Source organism: Globicephala melas, chromosome 20 (genome assembly GCF_963455315.2).
Source record: "Globicephala melas chromosome 20, mGloMel1.2, whole genome shotgun sequence".
NCBI lineage: Eukaryota > Metazoa > Chordata > Mammalia > Artiodactyla > Delphinidae > Globicephala > Globicephala melas.
In genome coordinates, this window is record NC_083333.1 from 17,661,270 (window position 1) to 17,678,578 (window position 17,309).

Genomic DNA, 17,309 nt, shown 5'->3' on the forward strand with positions numbered 1-17,309 from the left:
GGAATGTGTTTTAAGTGCTACTTAGAATTAATGAAACACAGGCCCTGGTTTATAGCTGCCTCACCCCGTGTCTAGGACAGTGTTCTGCATGCAGTACATGTTCAGTAAATATTTCTGTGCTTTGTCAGAGGTTCTGGCATCAAATCCCAGGGGAGGGAGTGGTGGAGCAGAGCACGGGCTGGAGGAAGATAAAAGCAGAAACGGACGAAGCAAGACAAGATGAAATCCCGGGAGCCCTCCTCATGGGTCAGATATGTCCGCTCCCCGTGGTTCAGGGAAAGAGTTCGGGGCTGAGGGCCCAGTCACCCCAGAGTTCCAGCTCTCTAATGGCCTGGCTGTCACCAGAAAGCCACTTCATCCCTCTGTCATGCCCCACATTCAACAATGACAAGGTAGTAACAGCTAATCTTTACCAAGTCCTAACCACACACTTGAGATTTTACACGTATTAATGTATTTTCCTTAAAAATGGAGAACCAGAGTCACTGGCCCTTTTCATTTTAAGAAGGATAATGGGAGGGGCAGCCACCCACAGGTCATGTGACCTTGGACAAGCCACCACCCACGCTTCACAGCTAAGGAAATGGGATCACAAGAGTTAATCACAGATACCCTGTCTCCACTAGAGGTATTTTATAAAGACAAAATACAAGACTGAACATCAAAGAGCTTTGAAAACCTCAGAGCCAGACAACTGTGAGAGGTTATTATGGGCAAACAATGACATTACAGATTGGGAAGTGCTCACTGTCATCAAGGACAAGGGTCCTATTTCGCTCCAATGCATCACCATAAGAGAGACAGTCCCTGATCTCAAGGCATAAATTTGCCCCAATGAAGCCTTCAGAGATGGTCCAATCGTTGTCATTACTAGTATCAGAAAACACAATATAGGGCAAAAAAAGCATCAAGATGATCTTATTGCAATTTCTAAAGACGGTATAATAGATGTGGACATTTATGTATTAAATAAAAGTGTGCTGTGTGTATACTTTTTTAAAGGTGAATTAATGGACACTTCTGAGATTTTGTAACCAACTCAATTTATAAATATTAAATTTTATATGGGCTCCCCTGGTAGCGCAGTGATTGGGAGTCCGCCTGCCGATGCAGGGGACACGGGTTCGTGCCCCGGACCGGGAAGATCCCGCATGCTGTGGAGCGGCTGGGCCCGTGAGCCATGGCCGCTGAGCCTGCGCGTCCGGAGCCTGTGCTCCGCAATGGGAGAGGCCACAACAGTGAGAGTCCCGCGTACCGCAAAAAAAAAAAAAAAAAATTAAATCTTATACTTATATTTTATGTTTTTCCTTTTCATCTTTCCAAGATTGAATCTTCTAATAAATAGTTCATTAATAAATCATAGCAGGAAAGAAAAAAGCATCCTAGATGTTTCTACAGATTCCAGGAACCCAAAGGAATTGATTTTAGGTCCTGAAGAATTAGAATCATATAAAGTACCAATAGAGATAATGGTAGTCCTACAAAGACGGAGGATAGAGGGGTTTTTAATTAGTCCCATTTTCCCTTGTCTCTTTGTTCTAATCAGAAAATCATTTCAGTCTCTGTCTTCCTCCAGATCAGTATGGCCTTGAGTTTACAGGATGGGCTTCCCTTGCCTCCACCTGACGGCTCAGAAGCCACTGTAATACTGCTCATTTCCCCTCTTCGGTAGTATTTGTGACTCTGTAAAAATAACTTACAACAGCTGATATGTAAAAGTTCGGCAATCCGATACCTTTAAATATGCTCAACGTCGGACTTAATTTCTAGAAGGGCAAGGGAGGCTCAAGGAGCTGGAAAGTACAGCTTCATCAGCACTCATGTAGAGGAGTGATTCTCCGTGAGCATCAGGACCCCTGGACCACTTGTTAAGCACAGATCCCTGGCCCCATCCTCAGAGGGCTGGGGTGGGATTCCAGAACCTGCATGTCTCATAACCTCCCAGGTCACGGTGGCGCTGCTGGTCTTGGGATCCCACTTTGAGAACTACTGACACAAACAATGGTTACTGGAAGAGCCAGCAAAGACAAACCATGGATGCCTTCTCTTCCGTTTTCCTTGGGATGTGGGCTGCTACGGGCAAAAGGGCTGGGATTAGGAAAAGACTAGGGAAGACACATTGGGCAGGGGGACGGGTCTCGTGTATAAAACCTTTGCCACAGTGTTTCTGAGTTGGGCTCTATATGCGCCCTGGCATTCTCCATCGGTGGGCTAGACATCATGAGATCTAAGGTTTTTCTTCTGGGACCAGATCCTGTCTGCCTCCCTGGGATTCCAAAGGGGCTTTCCCTGAGGTGACTCAAAGAGGCCAAGGCTCCAGGGGGAATTCTCCAGCACCCGTAACCATGACAGAGCCCACACAGCCCCTGCAATGCTCAGAGGCTCATAAAGAAGGGGAGTACATGGTCCCATCCGGTGGTACAATGGGAGCTGCCCATCTGGAAGTGATCTGTGTTGCTACAATCCGAGACTACTGGGAGCATTCTCTCTCTGCGGTACATACTGATTATTAGATAAGCACTATAGATAGGTAGATAGGTAGATAGATAGATAGATAGGAGAGAGAAGGGGGAGAAAGAGACAGAGAAATTTTAAATAGCCCATAGATCATTGAGATATTTTGTGTAATGCAACATAGTTTAGATCTGGAAATACTGGGTCACACTCCCTGTTTACCACCTCCTGAGGCATCCATGTGTGTCAAGCAAACCGATGCTACCACCGTGACCAGACCTAACTGCACCAAAGGAAGGTGCCCGGATTAGGAGCTCCACTGAGCCAAGAGGGAGCAGGCCCCCCACTCCCCCGCTTGGGTAGCTGAAGGAAGGGAAGCAAACGGGCACCGTGAGGCCTCCCCAAGTGCCTGGCCCTCCCTGGGCTTTCATTTCGTCCTCAGCAACGTGAGGATGCTGGCTTCCACCAGCTCGGGGGCCCTTGCGGCTCTGACCGACATGAACACAGTAACCTTCTGTTCTTTCACACGCCACCACAGGTCCCCTCTTCTCTATGCTATGCCCGGAACTTGCTCTATCATCAGATTTGAGTTGGGGGGTGTTGGATGCTCAGAAAGGCTGAGAACAGCCCATAGGAAACCAGGGCCGACTTCGCACTGTACGGTCAGACTCAAATGGCAAGGACCTTAGACAATGTTACATTGTGGGGTTTAAAAACACTCATTTCTAAGAGCCTGGGCTTACTGAGTCAGCGATCTGGAACATTCTCAAGACACTAAAAATATCCTGAGAGTGGACTGAATTTTAAACTGTGCTTTAAGAAACTTTCTGTGCGAAAACAATTGGGCATTTCTTCTTTAAAACAGTTATGCATTTTCTTTATTTAGATTTTTCACTACTGGAAAGAATAAGAAATACAGAGGGTGTTCGAGCCTCAGAGGGGAACTGAACATCAGGGCCCATAAGGCCATCCAGTCCTAAGATTCTATCCAAACAGCCAAGATTCTACCAAGAGGACCACGATTTATAACCTTAAATCTCTCAATTTACATTTTCAAAGCAAAAAAGATAAAATGCTTTCTTTCCCTTCTGACTGATAGTTTGAGGGTTCCTGTTCCCGGCATCAACTTGCAGGACAAAGGGTTCTTTTCAGCCAGGAGTTGGCATCTACCGAATGCTTAGTTCTTGGAATCGCCTGCCTGCTCCTAGCAAGACGTGAGCAACATATCCGTAAACGGTCTGAAACAGGTAAAATGGACACCTGGGTCTCACCACCCTCCAGGCAACCTTTTCCTAATTCACACTAAAATACATTTGGGGACACAGGGAAGGCAAAAGTTCATGATGCTGAAAACTGAACGTGGTAAACCACTGCCTGGATCCCAGCACAAAACAGAAGGAGCTGAAAGGAGAAAGTGGCTTCTCTGATGTTCTCAGATGGGCTCTGAATCCAGGGGCCGACAGTGAGAGAGGCACAGAGACCCAGCGGCCGTCACTCGCCAGAAACCGCGGCATCGAGACGCCGCCAAGAAGACGTTCCTTCCCATTCGGGGGGCTCGCCCAGGGCCTTCCCTTGGGCCTATGGATTCAGACTCCAAAGATGAACGTGCACCATCGATCTGGCAGCAAACACACCCTTTAAAACTAAAATAATCTCCCCTCAGGTTGGAGCAGGCTCTTCATCCATCTGGTCTTAGCTCGGGCCGCCAGAACTAAACCCCATAGACAAGGCGGCTCAATCAACAGGAGTGTATTTTCTCACAGTTCTAGAGACTCAAGTCCAAGACGATGGTGCCAGTATGGTCAGTTTACAGTGAGGGCCCTCTTCCTGGCTTGCAGGTGGTCACCTACTAGCTGTGTCCTCACAGAGAGCGAGCGAGCGAGCTCTGGTGCCTCTTCTTTATAAGGGCACAAATCCCATCATGGGGGCCCTACCCTCATACCCTCATCTAAAACCTAATCATCTCCCCAAAGCCCTGTCTGCAAATACTTTCCCACTGGGGGTCAGGGCTTTCACACAGGAATCTCAGGAGAGACGCAATTCAGTCCACAGCACGTCCACTTACTGACCACCTGTTATGTGTCAGACGTGCTGGTTGCAAGGGATGCAGACGTCAAAACACAGACCCTGGCCTTAGGGAGCTCCCAGTTGGGAGCTTTGCCCACAGTCCCAGGGACCCCTTCACTGTGGGGGGGCATCCTTTCCCTGGCTTCGGGGGGCTTTTTCCTTCCAACAGCCCACAGATGCAAGTCTTTTTTGGACAGCTGCCCTTGGGCTACTGGAGCGGCTCTTCCAGAACCAGCCAGAAATGGCGAGGAGCCTCCAACCCCCGCTGGGTGTGGCCCGTGGCCAGCGATTGATGGGTAGGAGCCCAGAGAGCCCGGCTCCCTTGCTCTTTGCTCCCAGAGACGCACTCAAAACTTACAAAGGCCTAGCTGACACTCCAGGGCTCCCCTTCAGAAACAGGCTGAAGCTACCCCTCCGGGACTCAGCCCAAAACCACACCCTCTCCAGCCTGCTCCTCCCACTGCTGTGCGGACACCAGGAGCACAAGGCTTGCAGGAGAATCGTCATCTCGGTATCCCTCCTGGGGGCGCCTGACCCAGAACCAGCACCTGGGTGAACGGGGCACAGTGCCAGGCTCCGTGGAGGACTTGCCACCCAGAGCAGCAGCATTTCTCCACTCGGGAGGCCTCCCTGGGGGGCTGGGCCTGAGCAGCGAGACACCGGCTACTACGCTGGATGTGACTTTTATGACGAAATGTTACCAGAGTCACTTGGGTTCAGAGGAGAGAAATCATGGAGTATTTTTTTTAATCATTTTTGCTTGTAGAGAACCAGAATCCAGAAAGGCCAGGTAATAGAAGACAGGCCTCTGAACAGTACACCAAGGGGTTGAGACTGTAATTATCCTAAATCCCATCTTTCATCAGTATCTCCCTTGCTCTGGAGTCTCTCGTCTCCAGGGCAGATTGCAGGTTCCAGACACAGTGAGGCTTGGGGCCGCCACAGCAGGGCGCCAGAGCGGAGGCAACAGCAGGAACAGAGAAGAAAGCCTGGTGGTGCTTGTGGAGGGAACCCCAGGGGTCTGGAAGCTGGTGTGAGAGGTGAGATGGAAAATGGTTAGTGTCGGAGTGGGCTCAGGCCCCCGTAACAAAGCACCACAGGCCGGGCAGCTCAGACAAGACACTGACTTCCTCACAGTCTGGAGGACTCTGAGATCAAGGTGCCAGCAGGGCTGGTTTCTCCCGAGGCCTCGCTCCGGGGAGCTTAGATGCCACCTTCTGCCTGTGTCCTCACCTGGTCGTCCCTCTGCTTGTGTCTGCGTCCTAATCTCCTCTTCTTGTAAGGACACCAGTCTGGGCATAAAGCTTGGACTAGGCGAGCCTGCGTGCCTGCCCACCTCGGGCCGCCTGGCGAGGTGGGCACGCAGCATCTCACCCTAGGGGTGCAGGTTCAGAAACGCGGCAGGGTCCAATCGCCAAGTGCTGACCAAGCCCCGGTGAGTCAGTTCACACCCAGCAAACTCAAAACAGGCGGCTCCGTAAGCTAGAGTGCCTATCTAACAATCTACCTGCAGAGATTTCTGGAAGGTTACTGAGTGCCAGTCATTTCCGTGGGACCCTCCTTTCCTGCCCTATCCCATCACCCCACACTGATTACAAGCTTTCTGTGGCCCCCAAACTGTGTCCTACTCGATTTCATGTCCCCGTTCACTCATTCCCAAATGTATCTTATTAATATTTGTCCACCCAGTACCTAACACAGCATCTTGCATGGAGCTGGTGGCCAACGTATGCGTGTTGGTGGCCACGCTGGCAACACGGGGAGTGTCAGCTAAGGGCACAGGCTCTGGGTCAGAACCCTGTTTCTACCAAGTACCAGCTGTGTGACCCTGGGTAGAACCAACTGCTCTGAGCCTCAGTTTCCTCATCTTATCAAGTTAGGGTGATACTTACAGAACCTCACAGCGTTATTCTGAGCATTGACTGAATTAATCTATGCGTTCATTATACCCCACAGAGCAGCAAACGGCACACAGTGAACAGTATGTTCGTGCTGGTCATTTTTTTTTTTTTTTTAATATCCACTGTGTGCTTGACACATTACCTAGTTTTTCTCATTAAATCTCCAGACAACTATCAGGTGATGTTGTCACCTCCTCCTCAAAGAGGTGGAGGCCAGGCTGCTCACCTGGTAGGCGGCAGAGAGAGAGAACATGAGCTCAGAGCTGAGTCTCACACCTGCCCTCTCTCTACTGCAGTGCAATTAGGCTGAAATCAGCCTCACCCAAGAGGAACATCTGCAGGTGCTCACAGTCTGAAGTGGGAGGCCAACATCGCATCAGGCTCCACCCCAAAAATAAGGGGTTCAGAGATGTGATCAAGTCCCACCTCCTACCCTACGTGGTTGCAACCCTGGATGCTATATCAGTATCCCATCCAAGTTCCAAAGCCTTTTCATTCCATCAGCCCCAAGGCATTCCTAGCATTCAGTGCCCCCAAAATGTCCCCCTGGCTCTCAGCCAGACCACCAGCATGCCAGCTGTGCCCACGTACTGGAAAGCAGATGACCGTTGGTGAAAAACATAGACTGTGACCAGGACAGGATATTACTGTGCTTTTTGACTCCTAAGCATTCCTTCAGCCCCACGATGGCGGAGAGTTAAACACTGTCAGCACTAATTCTAATTAATTAGCAGCAACAGTCTAGAGCCATGGCTGAGGCTGAGCTCAGTGGAAAAGAACTCCATGCTTGACTAGCGATGTCCGCCGGGGCACAGGAGGAAGGGCAGCACACAGGATGCACGTCTGCCAGCCCTTCCTCAGGCCAAGCCCCTACGCTCAGGTATTGAGAAAGCACCTGGTAACCATGGGGTTTATTCCCGGGAGGGGACGGGAGGGGGACATGAAAACATAGATGTGCCATGGTCCCTGCCTTCAAGAAGAAACACACGGAGGTGAGAGATCAAATTAAAATATAAATACAAATGATGCGTAGGGAAAACTGTTCTGTTTTTTCATGGGGTGGGGCTTTCAGGGACTTTCAGTTTTCTCATCAGGCTTTAAATGCAGTCAGTTGTCGCCTGCCTCTTACAGAAGCCAGGCTATCAAAACCAAACCATAATCAACCTCGGGACTGGGCCCTGCGCAGCATTGAGCCCAGCCCCTGTCCCCCTGAAAAACCACCTTCGGCAACAACCTGGCACGCTGCCCAGTCCCTTCATCAGCCCAGCCGGGCACGGCAGCCACTCCAACCCAATCAACCACGACTCCTAGAAAGTGTTTCCTTGGGCTCGGCCCAAACCTCTTTTCCTAATTTCCATCCAACCGTCCTGATTCTGTCTTCCAGGGCCATACACAGCATGAAGAACACCACTCATCTGAGGTCGGCGCCCTTCCTGCTCCCAGTTAAGCAGTCCCAGGACTGGCCCTGTTTTCCAGGTGACCTGGTTTTCTCAGATCACCTAACTTACCCTGGGCTGGCTTCTTTGGACCTTCTTTGATCTCACAACTCAAGGCGGCTGCCTGCCTCTCTCTGGGCTCCTCCTCCCTGATCCTGGTGTCAAATTGCCTCCAGGCAGAAAGCTCCGGCGATTATAAGGCTCACTTCATTGTCATCCCTTTTCTCAGGCACCACAGTTGTGCACCACCTGTTGTCCGATGCCTGGGAGAAAAAAGTTCTTTTATGTACCCTGTTCAGCTTTCCAACTGACAATGGGAGGTTAAGTCCAGGCCTTGTTATCACACCATGGAAGTCCCCACAACATACATTTGTGATTTTGAGAGCTATTTCTGAGCGTTTTTAGAGATCCATCCAGTTGAGAGTCCCATCAGAATGTCTGGTCTGGGAGCTCTCCACAGGGTTTTTTATGTCTGAATCTATACAGGTGCTGGCATATATGTTATCACTTAATTCTCACAATTCTGTGAGGTGGGTATTATTACCTCCATTTATCAGATGAGGAAACCAGGCTTGAAGGGATTAGCAAGGTTAAAAGTGATGGAGCTCCACACCCACAAGGAAAGAACCTGGACACTGACGGGGGTGGGACCAAGTTAGACACAGCCAGAGCTCCTCCCTCTAAGCCCCAGCCTCCCAAACACATACCTAAAATTAAAGTGTAAATGGGAAAATGTGTGCTTTCTAGTGCCTGCGACTCTACCTGACCAAGAGATCTTTCTAAAACTCCGGCCTGATCATGTTTTCACTCCCATGTTTCAAAACTGGGCAAAAGGGACAACTCTCTTAAAAATATATAAAGAACAGACTCAAGAAAAGCAGCCTGAACAGACTAATAACAATAAAAGTAATCAAATTAGGAATTTAACACACACACACACACACACACACACACACACACACAATCACCCCACCTAGAGTTTCAGAGGCCGTTTCTATTAACATTCAAGGGATGGATAATTCACATTTTATACAAACTGTTCCAAAGGAAAGAAATATTCCCAAACTGATTTTATGAGGGTAATGTGACCTTGATGCCTTCCCACAAAGAAAACACAAGGCTCAGGCTGTTCTTCCAATGTACCACCAACTATTAAGGAAACAATAATTCCAGTGTTAAAGAAGTGGATGATATAGGGAACAAGGGAATGCCTGCCAGCTCACTTTACAAGGCAGTCATACCCTTGATATCAAAACTCAACAGGACAATCTGAAAAAGAAAAATTTCAGATCAGTCTCACTCATGAACATGGATGAAAAATATTCTTTTTTTTTTTTTGCGGTACGCGGGCCTCTCACTGTTGTGGCCTCTCCCGTTGCGGAGCACAGGCTCTGGACGTGCAGGCTCAGCGGCCATGACTCACGGGCCCAGCCGCTCCGTGGCATGTGGGATCTTCCCGGACCAGGGCACGCACCCGTGTCCCCTGCATCGGCAGGCTGACTCTCAACCACTGCACCACCAGGGAAGCCCCAAAAAATATTCTTTTAAAATATAAAATCAACAACAACATGGTTGGACTTGGAGGATATCATGCTAAGTGAAATAAGTCAGTCAGGCAAATACTGTATGATATCACTTATACATGGAATCTAAAAAATAAAACAAACTAGTGAACATAACAAAAAAGAAACAGACTCACAGATATGGAAAACAAACTAGTGGTTACCAGTGGGGAGAGGGAAGTGGGGAGGGGCAAGATAGGGGTAGGGGATTAAGAGGTACAAACTACTACGTATAAAATAAATCATCTACAAGGATATACTGCACAGCACAGGGAATCTAGCCAACATTTTGTAATAACTATAAATGGAGTGTAACCTTTTTTACTGAAGTATAGCTGATGTACAATATTATTTAAGTTACATGTGTACAGTATAGTGATTCACAACTTTTAAAGGTTACACTCCATTTATATAAACCTATACAATATTGTACATCAACTATACCTCAGTAAAATATTAAATTAAAAATAAAATAAGGACTTCCTTGATGGCACAGTGGTTAAGAATCCTCCTGCCAATGCAGGGGACACGGGTTTGAGCCTTGGTCCGGGAAGATCCCACGTGCTGCGGAGCAACTAAGCCCATGCACCACAACGACTGAGCCTGCTCTCTAGAGCCCACAAGCCACAACTGCTGAGCCTGCGTTCCACAACTACTGAAGCTCGCACGCCTAGAGCCCGTGCTCCGCAACAAGAGAAGCCCCCACTCACCGCAACTAGAGGAAGCCCACGTGCAGCAATTAAGACCCAATGCAGCCAAAAATAAACACATTCATTTTAAAATAAATTTTAAAAATAAATAAAATAAGTAAAATATAAAATCAAACCCAATTAAATATATTTAAAAATGGTAAAGTAAGTACTCAAATAGAGAATTGGAACTGAAAAGAGATTCCAGAAGCAGACCCACATGCGTGCAGAAATTTAATTTATGGCAGAATTGGTACTGGAGATCAATGTGGTAAGGATGGATATTTCAATAATTGGTTATCCATATTGAAAATAAAAATAAATTAAATCTAGTGTTAGTCAGCCTTGTTGCTGCAATGATGCTGTATAACAAACATGCCCCAAGATCTCAGTGGCTTACAACAAACAACATTTCTTTCTCACGCACATACAGGTCTGTATGCCAGCTGTGACATCTAACAGTTCAGAGTCAGGCCTGCTCCAGCTGTCTCTCATTCTCCGAGCCAGGCTGGAGGAGAAGAGGGGACCTGGGACACGCACTTCTCATGTTGCAGGTAAGGAACCCAAGAGGGTGAGCCAAACCACATAGCACACTTAAAAGTCTCTTGTTGGCTGGGGCACACATTATATCTGCTCCCATTCCATTCACCAAAGCGAGTCACATGGTTAAGTTCAAAGACAGTCAGAAAGTGGAGTATATTCTGCCCACAGTGAGCCATGGCAAGGGCACAGAGAAAAGGAAGAATTGTTTTAAAATAATACAATTTACTACGGAACTCTATCTCATACCATACAAAAAAAGTTCATCTTAGAGGCTTAAACACATAAAGGTAAAAGACAAAGTTATGAAAATTTTAGGAGAATATCTTTATATCCTTAGGGTAAGAAAAAGATTCCCAAATATGATGCATAAAAAAGAAACCATTAGGGGCTTCCCTGGTGGCGCAGTGGTTGAGAGTCCGCCTGCCGATGCAGGGGACACGGGTTCGTGCCCCGGTCCGGGAAGATCCCACATGCCGCGGAGCGGCTGGGCCCGTGAGCCATGGCCGCTGAGCCTGCGCGTCTGGAGCCTGTGCTCCGCAACGGGAGAGGCCACAACAGTGAGAGGCCCGCGTACCACAAAAAACAAAACAAACAAAAAAAAGAAACCATTAAAAATTGATAATTTCAACATTAAAAGTAAAAACTTCTGTTGATCAGAATTTCAAAATGAGATGAAACATTTGCAACATATATCAATGGTAAAGGATTAGTATCCAGAATATATAAAGCACCCTTCCAAATAAATAAGAAAAATAGACCTGTGCATATGGCAAACTTGATATTTGCCATAAGCAGCATTACAATCAGAGAGAAAATTCTGAACTGTTTTGTACAAGGTGCTGAGACAACTGACTATCTGGGGAAAGATAAAAAGAGATCCCTGCCTCACACTGTATACCAAAATACATTCTGGATTATTTAAAAAGCTAAATATGAAAAGTTACATTGTCATTTTAAAAGAAAATATAGAGTACCACTATGCACTGCTTAAGGAACAAGTGTTTTAAATGAATACTGAAAAATCAAGTCATAAAAGGAAAGGCTGACAAATTGACTACATATTTTTTTAAAGCTGTTATGCCCAAAAACATCCTAAACCAAGTTAAAATTGAAGTTACAGAACACATGTCATGGACAAGGGATAAATATCCAGAACATTTAAAAGATGTCTTGCTAAACAAAGCCTTGCACATCTGAAGAGCAATGAGGTATCTCCCGTGGCTGTAGCACACAGTGGTGTGTGCGCATGCGCGCGCATGCCCAAGCATCTGCGTGCTACGCTCCACGCTCCTGCACGAGGAATTCTTTTGACTTAGAAAGCCCTTTCCCTGTTTTCTCCTAGGAGTTGGAAGAGACTTCAGGGAAACTAGTCTCTCCTTCCTTGATGCTTCTCTGGCTCGTTTCACATCCTCTATGAGACAAGCTTTAAAAGATTACAATTCATTATGATTAGTATTGCAGTGGCAGCTTGGGCTATCATAAGAAAATACCATAGATGAGGTGGCTTAAACAACAGAAATTCATTTCTCACAGTTCTGGAGGCTGGAAGTCCAGGATCAAAGTGCCAACGTATTCAGCTTCTGATGACAGCTCTCTTCTGGGCTTGCAGACGGCCACTTTCTCTGTGTCCTCACACGGCCTTTCCTTGGCATGTGCACATGGAGAGATCTCTCTCTTCCTGTTCTTATAAGGCCACCAATCCTATTAGATTAGGACCCACCCTTCTGACCTCATTTTACCTGAATTACCTCCAAAAAGCTCTACCTCCCAAGAGTCACAGTGGTTAGGGCTTTGACATAGAACTGGGGGAGCCAGGGAGGGGACACAACTCAGTCCTGGCAGGTATTCTGCCTCCACCACCCCTGTTTTTTAAAAAGCTTTCTGAAATCTGTACAAGCCTTGAGCAGCATCTGCCACAGCCCGCCTCTGTCCTAGGGCTTAGGGTATCAAGATGAGTTTGGTTGTCGTCAGGTTACTCCTGTAGATACAGCTAACGAAGGGATGCGTCCATGCTTCTAGGAGGGCAGCGTGACGAGATCCCAGAGAAGACAGAGGAGAAGGTGAGCAAGTGTTCCAAGATGTGTTTAAATGCTCTTCAAGGAAGAGGTGATGCCATCCTCTCTGAAGTGGTGGGAGGTATGAAACCAGATGCCCAAGAAGGCTCCCCGAAGGATGGCGTTTTTTAGCCTAATTTTTGGTGGCTTCTTCCACCATCTGGGTGGCATCCACTATGCTGTCTCCATATTGTATCAGAAGAGGCTGCCAGGCCTCAGAAGGACGCATGCAGGGCTGGTCTTTCAGTGACCACAGGCACTCATAGATCCACAGTTATCCACTCTTACCTAACCTCACAGGTTGTGCTACATTGTGCCTTCATCCCAACAAAGACAAGTAGCATCAGTGGCTGGAAACAGGTGCCAGCAGACACCCAGCATTCTACAAGGACCCCCACCCAGCTCTTAGTGGTGGCAGCAGCCCTGCTCCCGGCCCCAGCTGGCGAGGACCATTAGTTACTTCATCTTCATTTCTTGCTGCTCAATCCAGGGGGCCCCAAAGGAAGTAACATGGGACTCAAGACACCGAAAATCTGTACCTCTCCAGGTCTACAGTTGAAAGTTCACTTCTGCCCAGGCTGTTGGAGCGTCAGTACACACTCAGATAAGGTTTGTTGGGTGCCGCTGGGTCCCTGGCATTGGTCAACAAGAAAGAGAGCCTCGTGCTGTCGCAGCGTTTGCAGACTTGGAGAAGAGTGATGGTTAGTTTTAGGTGTCAAGTTGGCCAGGCTACAGCACCCAGGTCTTTAATCAAACGCTAATCCAGGTGTTGCTGTGACAGCATTTTGTAGATGTGGTCAACACCCACAATCTGCTGACTTTAAGTAAAAGAGATTACCCTGGAGAATGTGGATCGGCCCCATTTAAATTAGTTAAAAGGCCTTAAGAGCAAAACTGAGTTTCCAGAGGAAGAAGGAAGTTGGCTCAAGACCAAAACATCAGCTCCTCACCAGGAGTCCCAGCCTGCTGTTCTACCATACTGACCAGCACTGGCCAGCTCCCACAGCTGCATAAGCCAATTCCTTGAAATAAATGCGTGTGTGTGTGTCTGTGTGTGTGTGTGTCTGTGTGTGTCTGTGTGTCTGTGTACATGCACTAGGTAGGTAGATATAGATATGGAGAGAGAGTTTATTTCAAGGAATATATCCATAAGATGTAAATATAGACATAGATCTATAGATATAATTTACATTTATATCTCCTACTGGTCTGTTCCTCTGACTGGTACAAGGAGACTCACACATACACGAGGCATTACTAGCCAGTGTCCTACGCGCTACGACTGGGGGAGCATCACATGCCGTACTTAACGGTGTAAGCCTAAGTTGGACCCTCCAGATCTGAATCTTAGAGCCATCACGCACTAGATGCACCATGACCTTGGGTCAGCTCTTATGTTCTGCAAGCCTCAGTTTCCTCACCTGTAAAATGGAGATAGCCTCTTCCTCCTGAGGTTAATGCAAGGGGTCAAAGAGGTCACCTGTCTCGCCCAAGAACACGCCGCTAGGAAGTGTGAAGCCAGGACTTCAACTCAGGACTCTCTGCCACCAGTGCTCGCCCCCCTAACCCTCTGCCGTCACCTTCTCCTTGGGGATTACACTTCAGCTGTTGCTTCTTTAACAGACGCTCTGCCCAAAACAGCCCACATATGTTGTTACAACTTCAACTCTGTTCTGCAGAGATGCCTCTTAAATTCATAGCTTCTGCCCAATCCTAAGGTAGAATTCCATGCTTCCATTGCATTCTGGTACTTGGATGTGACCACTGGCTTCAAACCCAGCATATCTTAAATTCAAACTCATCATCTTTCCCTGCCACGGACCAGTCCTGGCTTCATCTCTCTCTAGTTGTATGACCTTGGGAAAGCTACTGACCTTCTAAGCCTCAGAGTCCCCATCTGTTCAATGGAGGGAGGGGGGGGTGGTGATATGAGGAAAGCAGACACGTACCCTGTATGTAGTACCTATCCTGGGGTCTGGTACATTGTAAGCACTAAATATATGATTGTACTTAGTCATTCAGCATCTATTCATTCATCAGCACTGTTTTTAATTTATTCTACAGTAGGAAGCATGGATTTAGTCCTAACCCACTACTTGCAGGCTAATTTTCCAGGAAAACTATCATTTCCCACTAAATCGAGTAAATAAGATGCTACAGTATGGCTGTTTCCTTTCCATTTTATGTTGGTGTATTGCCATCTAGTGGACAATGCACAAGTTACAAGCAAAAGAAGAAAAGGGCGTGCAGACAAAGGCGATAATCCTAAAAAAAATGTTTACCGTGAAGACTGGTCCATAGCATTGTTGGATTTCAACAACTATCTGAAAAACATAAATAACAAGATGTGCTCTGAATAGAAAATAAATTGTAAATGAACACTACAGTAAGTTACCAGCTTATAATATTACAATCTCTAACTTGTTCTAAGCAAAATAAAAAATAAAAGAATCAGCATTCTTTCCTGCAACTGACCGCTTTTCTCCATTTGAATTCTCCATGCCACATACTGGATGGGAATCTAAATCATAAGGAAGCCACTCAACCAGGAGTTAGACCTCCTGACTGCTCTACCTTTAACTAGCTAAGCAACTCTGTTTTCCTTTCTGAGTATGTTACCATTACGGAGTGCTTACCATATGCTTGGGCCTATGCTGAATATTTTATATGGATTCTCTCTTAATCATTAAATTATTAATAGTGAACCACTAGTAATAATGATTACTGAGTTTTTTATTTCTCTCTTCAATCCTCTGACCTTTTGCTTCATGCATTTTGGACCTCTGTTGTCAAGTGCATATATGTTTATAATTGTTATGCCTTCCTGATGGATTGACCCTTTTATCAGTATGTAATGTCCCGTCGCTTGTAACAATTCTTTCTGTCTTAAAGTCTATCTTGAATGTGTCATCTGACCTCATGGTTTCTGATGAGAAGCAAGCTTTTAATCTTACTGAGCATCCTTTACATGTGATGCATTGTTTTCTCTTGCTGCTTTCAATATTCTGTCACTGGCTTTTGACAATTCAACCATGATGTGCTTAGATGTGGATCTCTTTTGAATTTATCCTTAGAATTTGTTGCACTTCTTGAAAGTGCAGATTAATGTAGGGGTTTTTTTTTTTTCCAAGTCTTTCATGAAATTTGAGAAGTCTCCAGCCATTAATTCTTCAAATATTCTTTCTGCCTCTCTTGTGTCCTGGGACTCCCGTAACATATATGTTGATATGTTTGATGGTCCCACAGGTCCCTTTAGCTATATTCACTCTTCATTCTTTCTTTCTGCTCCTCAAACTGCATTATTTCAATTGTCCTATTTTCAATTGTTCTCTTTCATCTGACTGTTGAACTTCTCTAGTGAATTTTTCATGTCAGTTACCATACTTTTCAGTTCCAAAGGTTTCTGTTTGCTTCCTTTCTATAAATTTTTCAACTCTTTACTGATATTTGCATTTTGTTCACAGCTCATTTTCCTACTTTCTTTTAGTTCTTTGCCCAAAGTCTCTCTTAGATCTGTGAACATACAACATATATGACAGCTGATTTAAAATCTGGGCTTCCTCAGGGAAGGTTTCTGTTGAATATTTTTTTCCTGTGTACGAGCCACTGTCTTGTTTCTTTGCATGTCTTGTAATTTTTTGTTGTTGAAAACTGGACGATTTCAGTAATATAAGGTGGCAACTCTGGAAACCAGATTTGTGGCCCCTTCCCTTTAATGCTTATTGTGGTGGTGGCTGCAGGCTTTTTAGTGACTTTCCAGAACTAATTCTGTAAATCCGTACTCTGTCATGTGTAGCCACTGAAATCTCTACTCAGTTAGCTTCATCTTCAGCTAATAATCAGGCAGATATTTCCTTAAGCACCTGAAATAAGTCTTCTGCCTTTTGCTGAGGGGCTCATGTGCATTGGGGCACACCTTCAACACTCCAGAAGTTTACAACTCTACCTAAGCCTTTATTTCCTGTCTGTGCAGAGCCTCAAGACCATCTAGAGATGAGAGATTAGGGCCTTTTCAGGTCTTTCCTGGGCATGCAAATCCTGCACATGCATGTGACACACAGTCGGGTGCTCGCAAATATACATATAATTCCCGTATATGTGGCCACTACAAAGCAGACTAATGCAGCTGCAGGGGTTTTAACTTGCAATTCAAATGCCATGAGCAACATTGACACGAAAACTGGTGACAGTTTTCAAACTGGTGAGACACTCTTGGTAAGGTACTGAAAGAGTACAACCTTCCTTCACTTGAGAGTTGCGTTTTTGGGTAAGTCAAGTGCTGCAAATCTGCAACAAAAAAGGACTTACAGTCTAAGCTCGGATAATTATTAATCAGTGTCAATGCTCACCAGCTAGAGACCATGCGGAACAGAACTGTGGTTGAACCAAAGTGGGTTTATTAGCACTTTTCGCACAAGGAAGACCACACACCATGGGGTGTCTCAGTACAAGGGCGCTAGGACGGGCTTATCACAGAATTTGGGCCTGTGTTAGGGGATTTCAAGCAGGGTTCCATGACCCATAGTTTTACTCCAGATTGGGTGCTTTCAGAAAGCAAAGCAATTCTGAGTAGGTACCTTAGTAATTTTCATCCAGGTGGTAG

The 17,309-nt window shown here is 46.3% G+C and overlaps 1 protein-coding gene across 1 annotated transcript in view; it reads right to left on the reverse strand.

The window, feature by feature from the left end:
- The window catches only part of CDRT4 (CMT1A duplicated region transcript 4), an 84,259-nt gene that overhangs the window by 64,383 nt on the left and 2,567 nt on the right, over window positions 1–17,309 (reverse strand). The window contains exon 2 of the mRNA XM_060290799.1: window positions 7,931–8,013. Coding sequence (XP_060146782.1) covers window positions 7,931–8,013 — 83 coding nt within the window. The remainder of the gene's footprint in view (window positions 1–7,930; window positions 8,014–17,309) is intronic.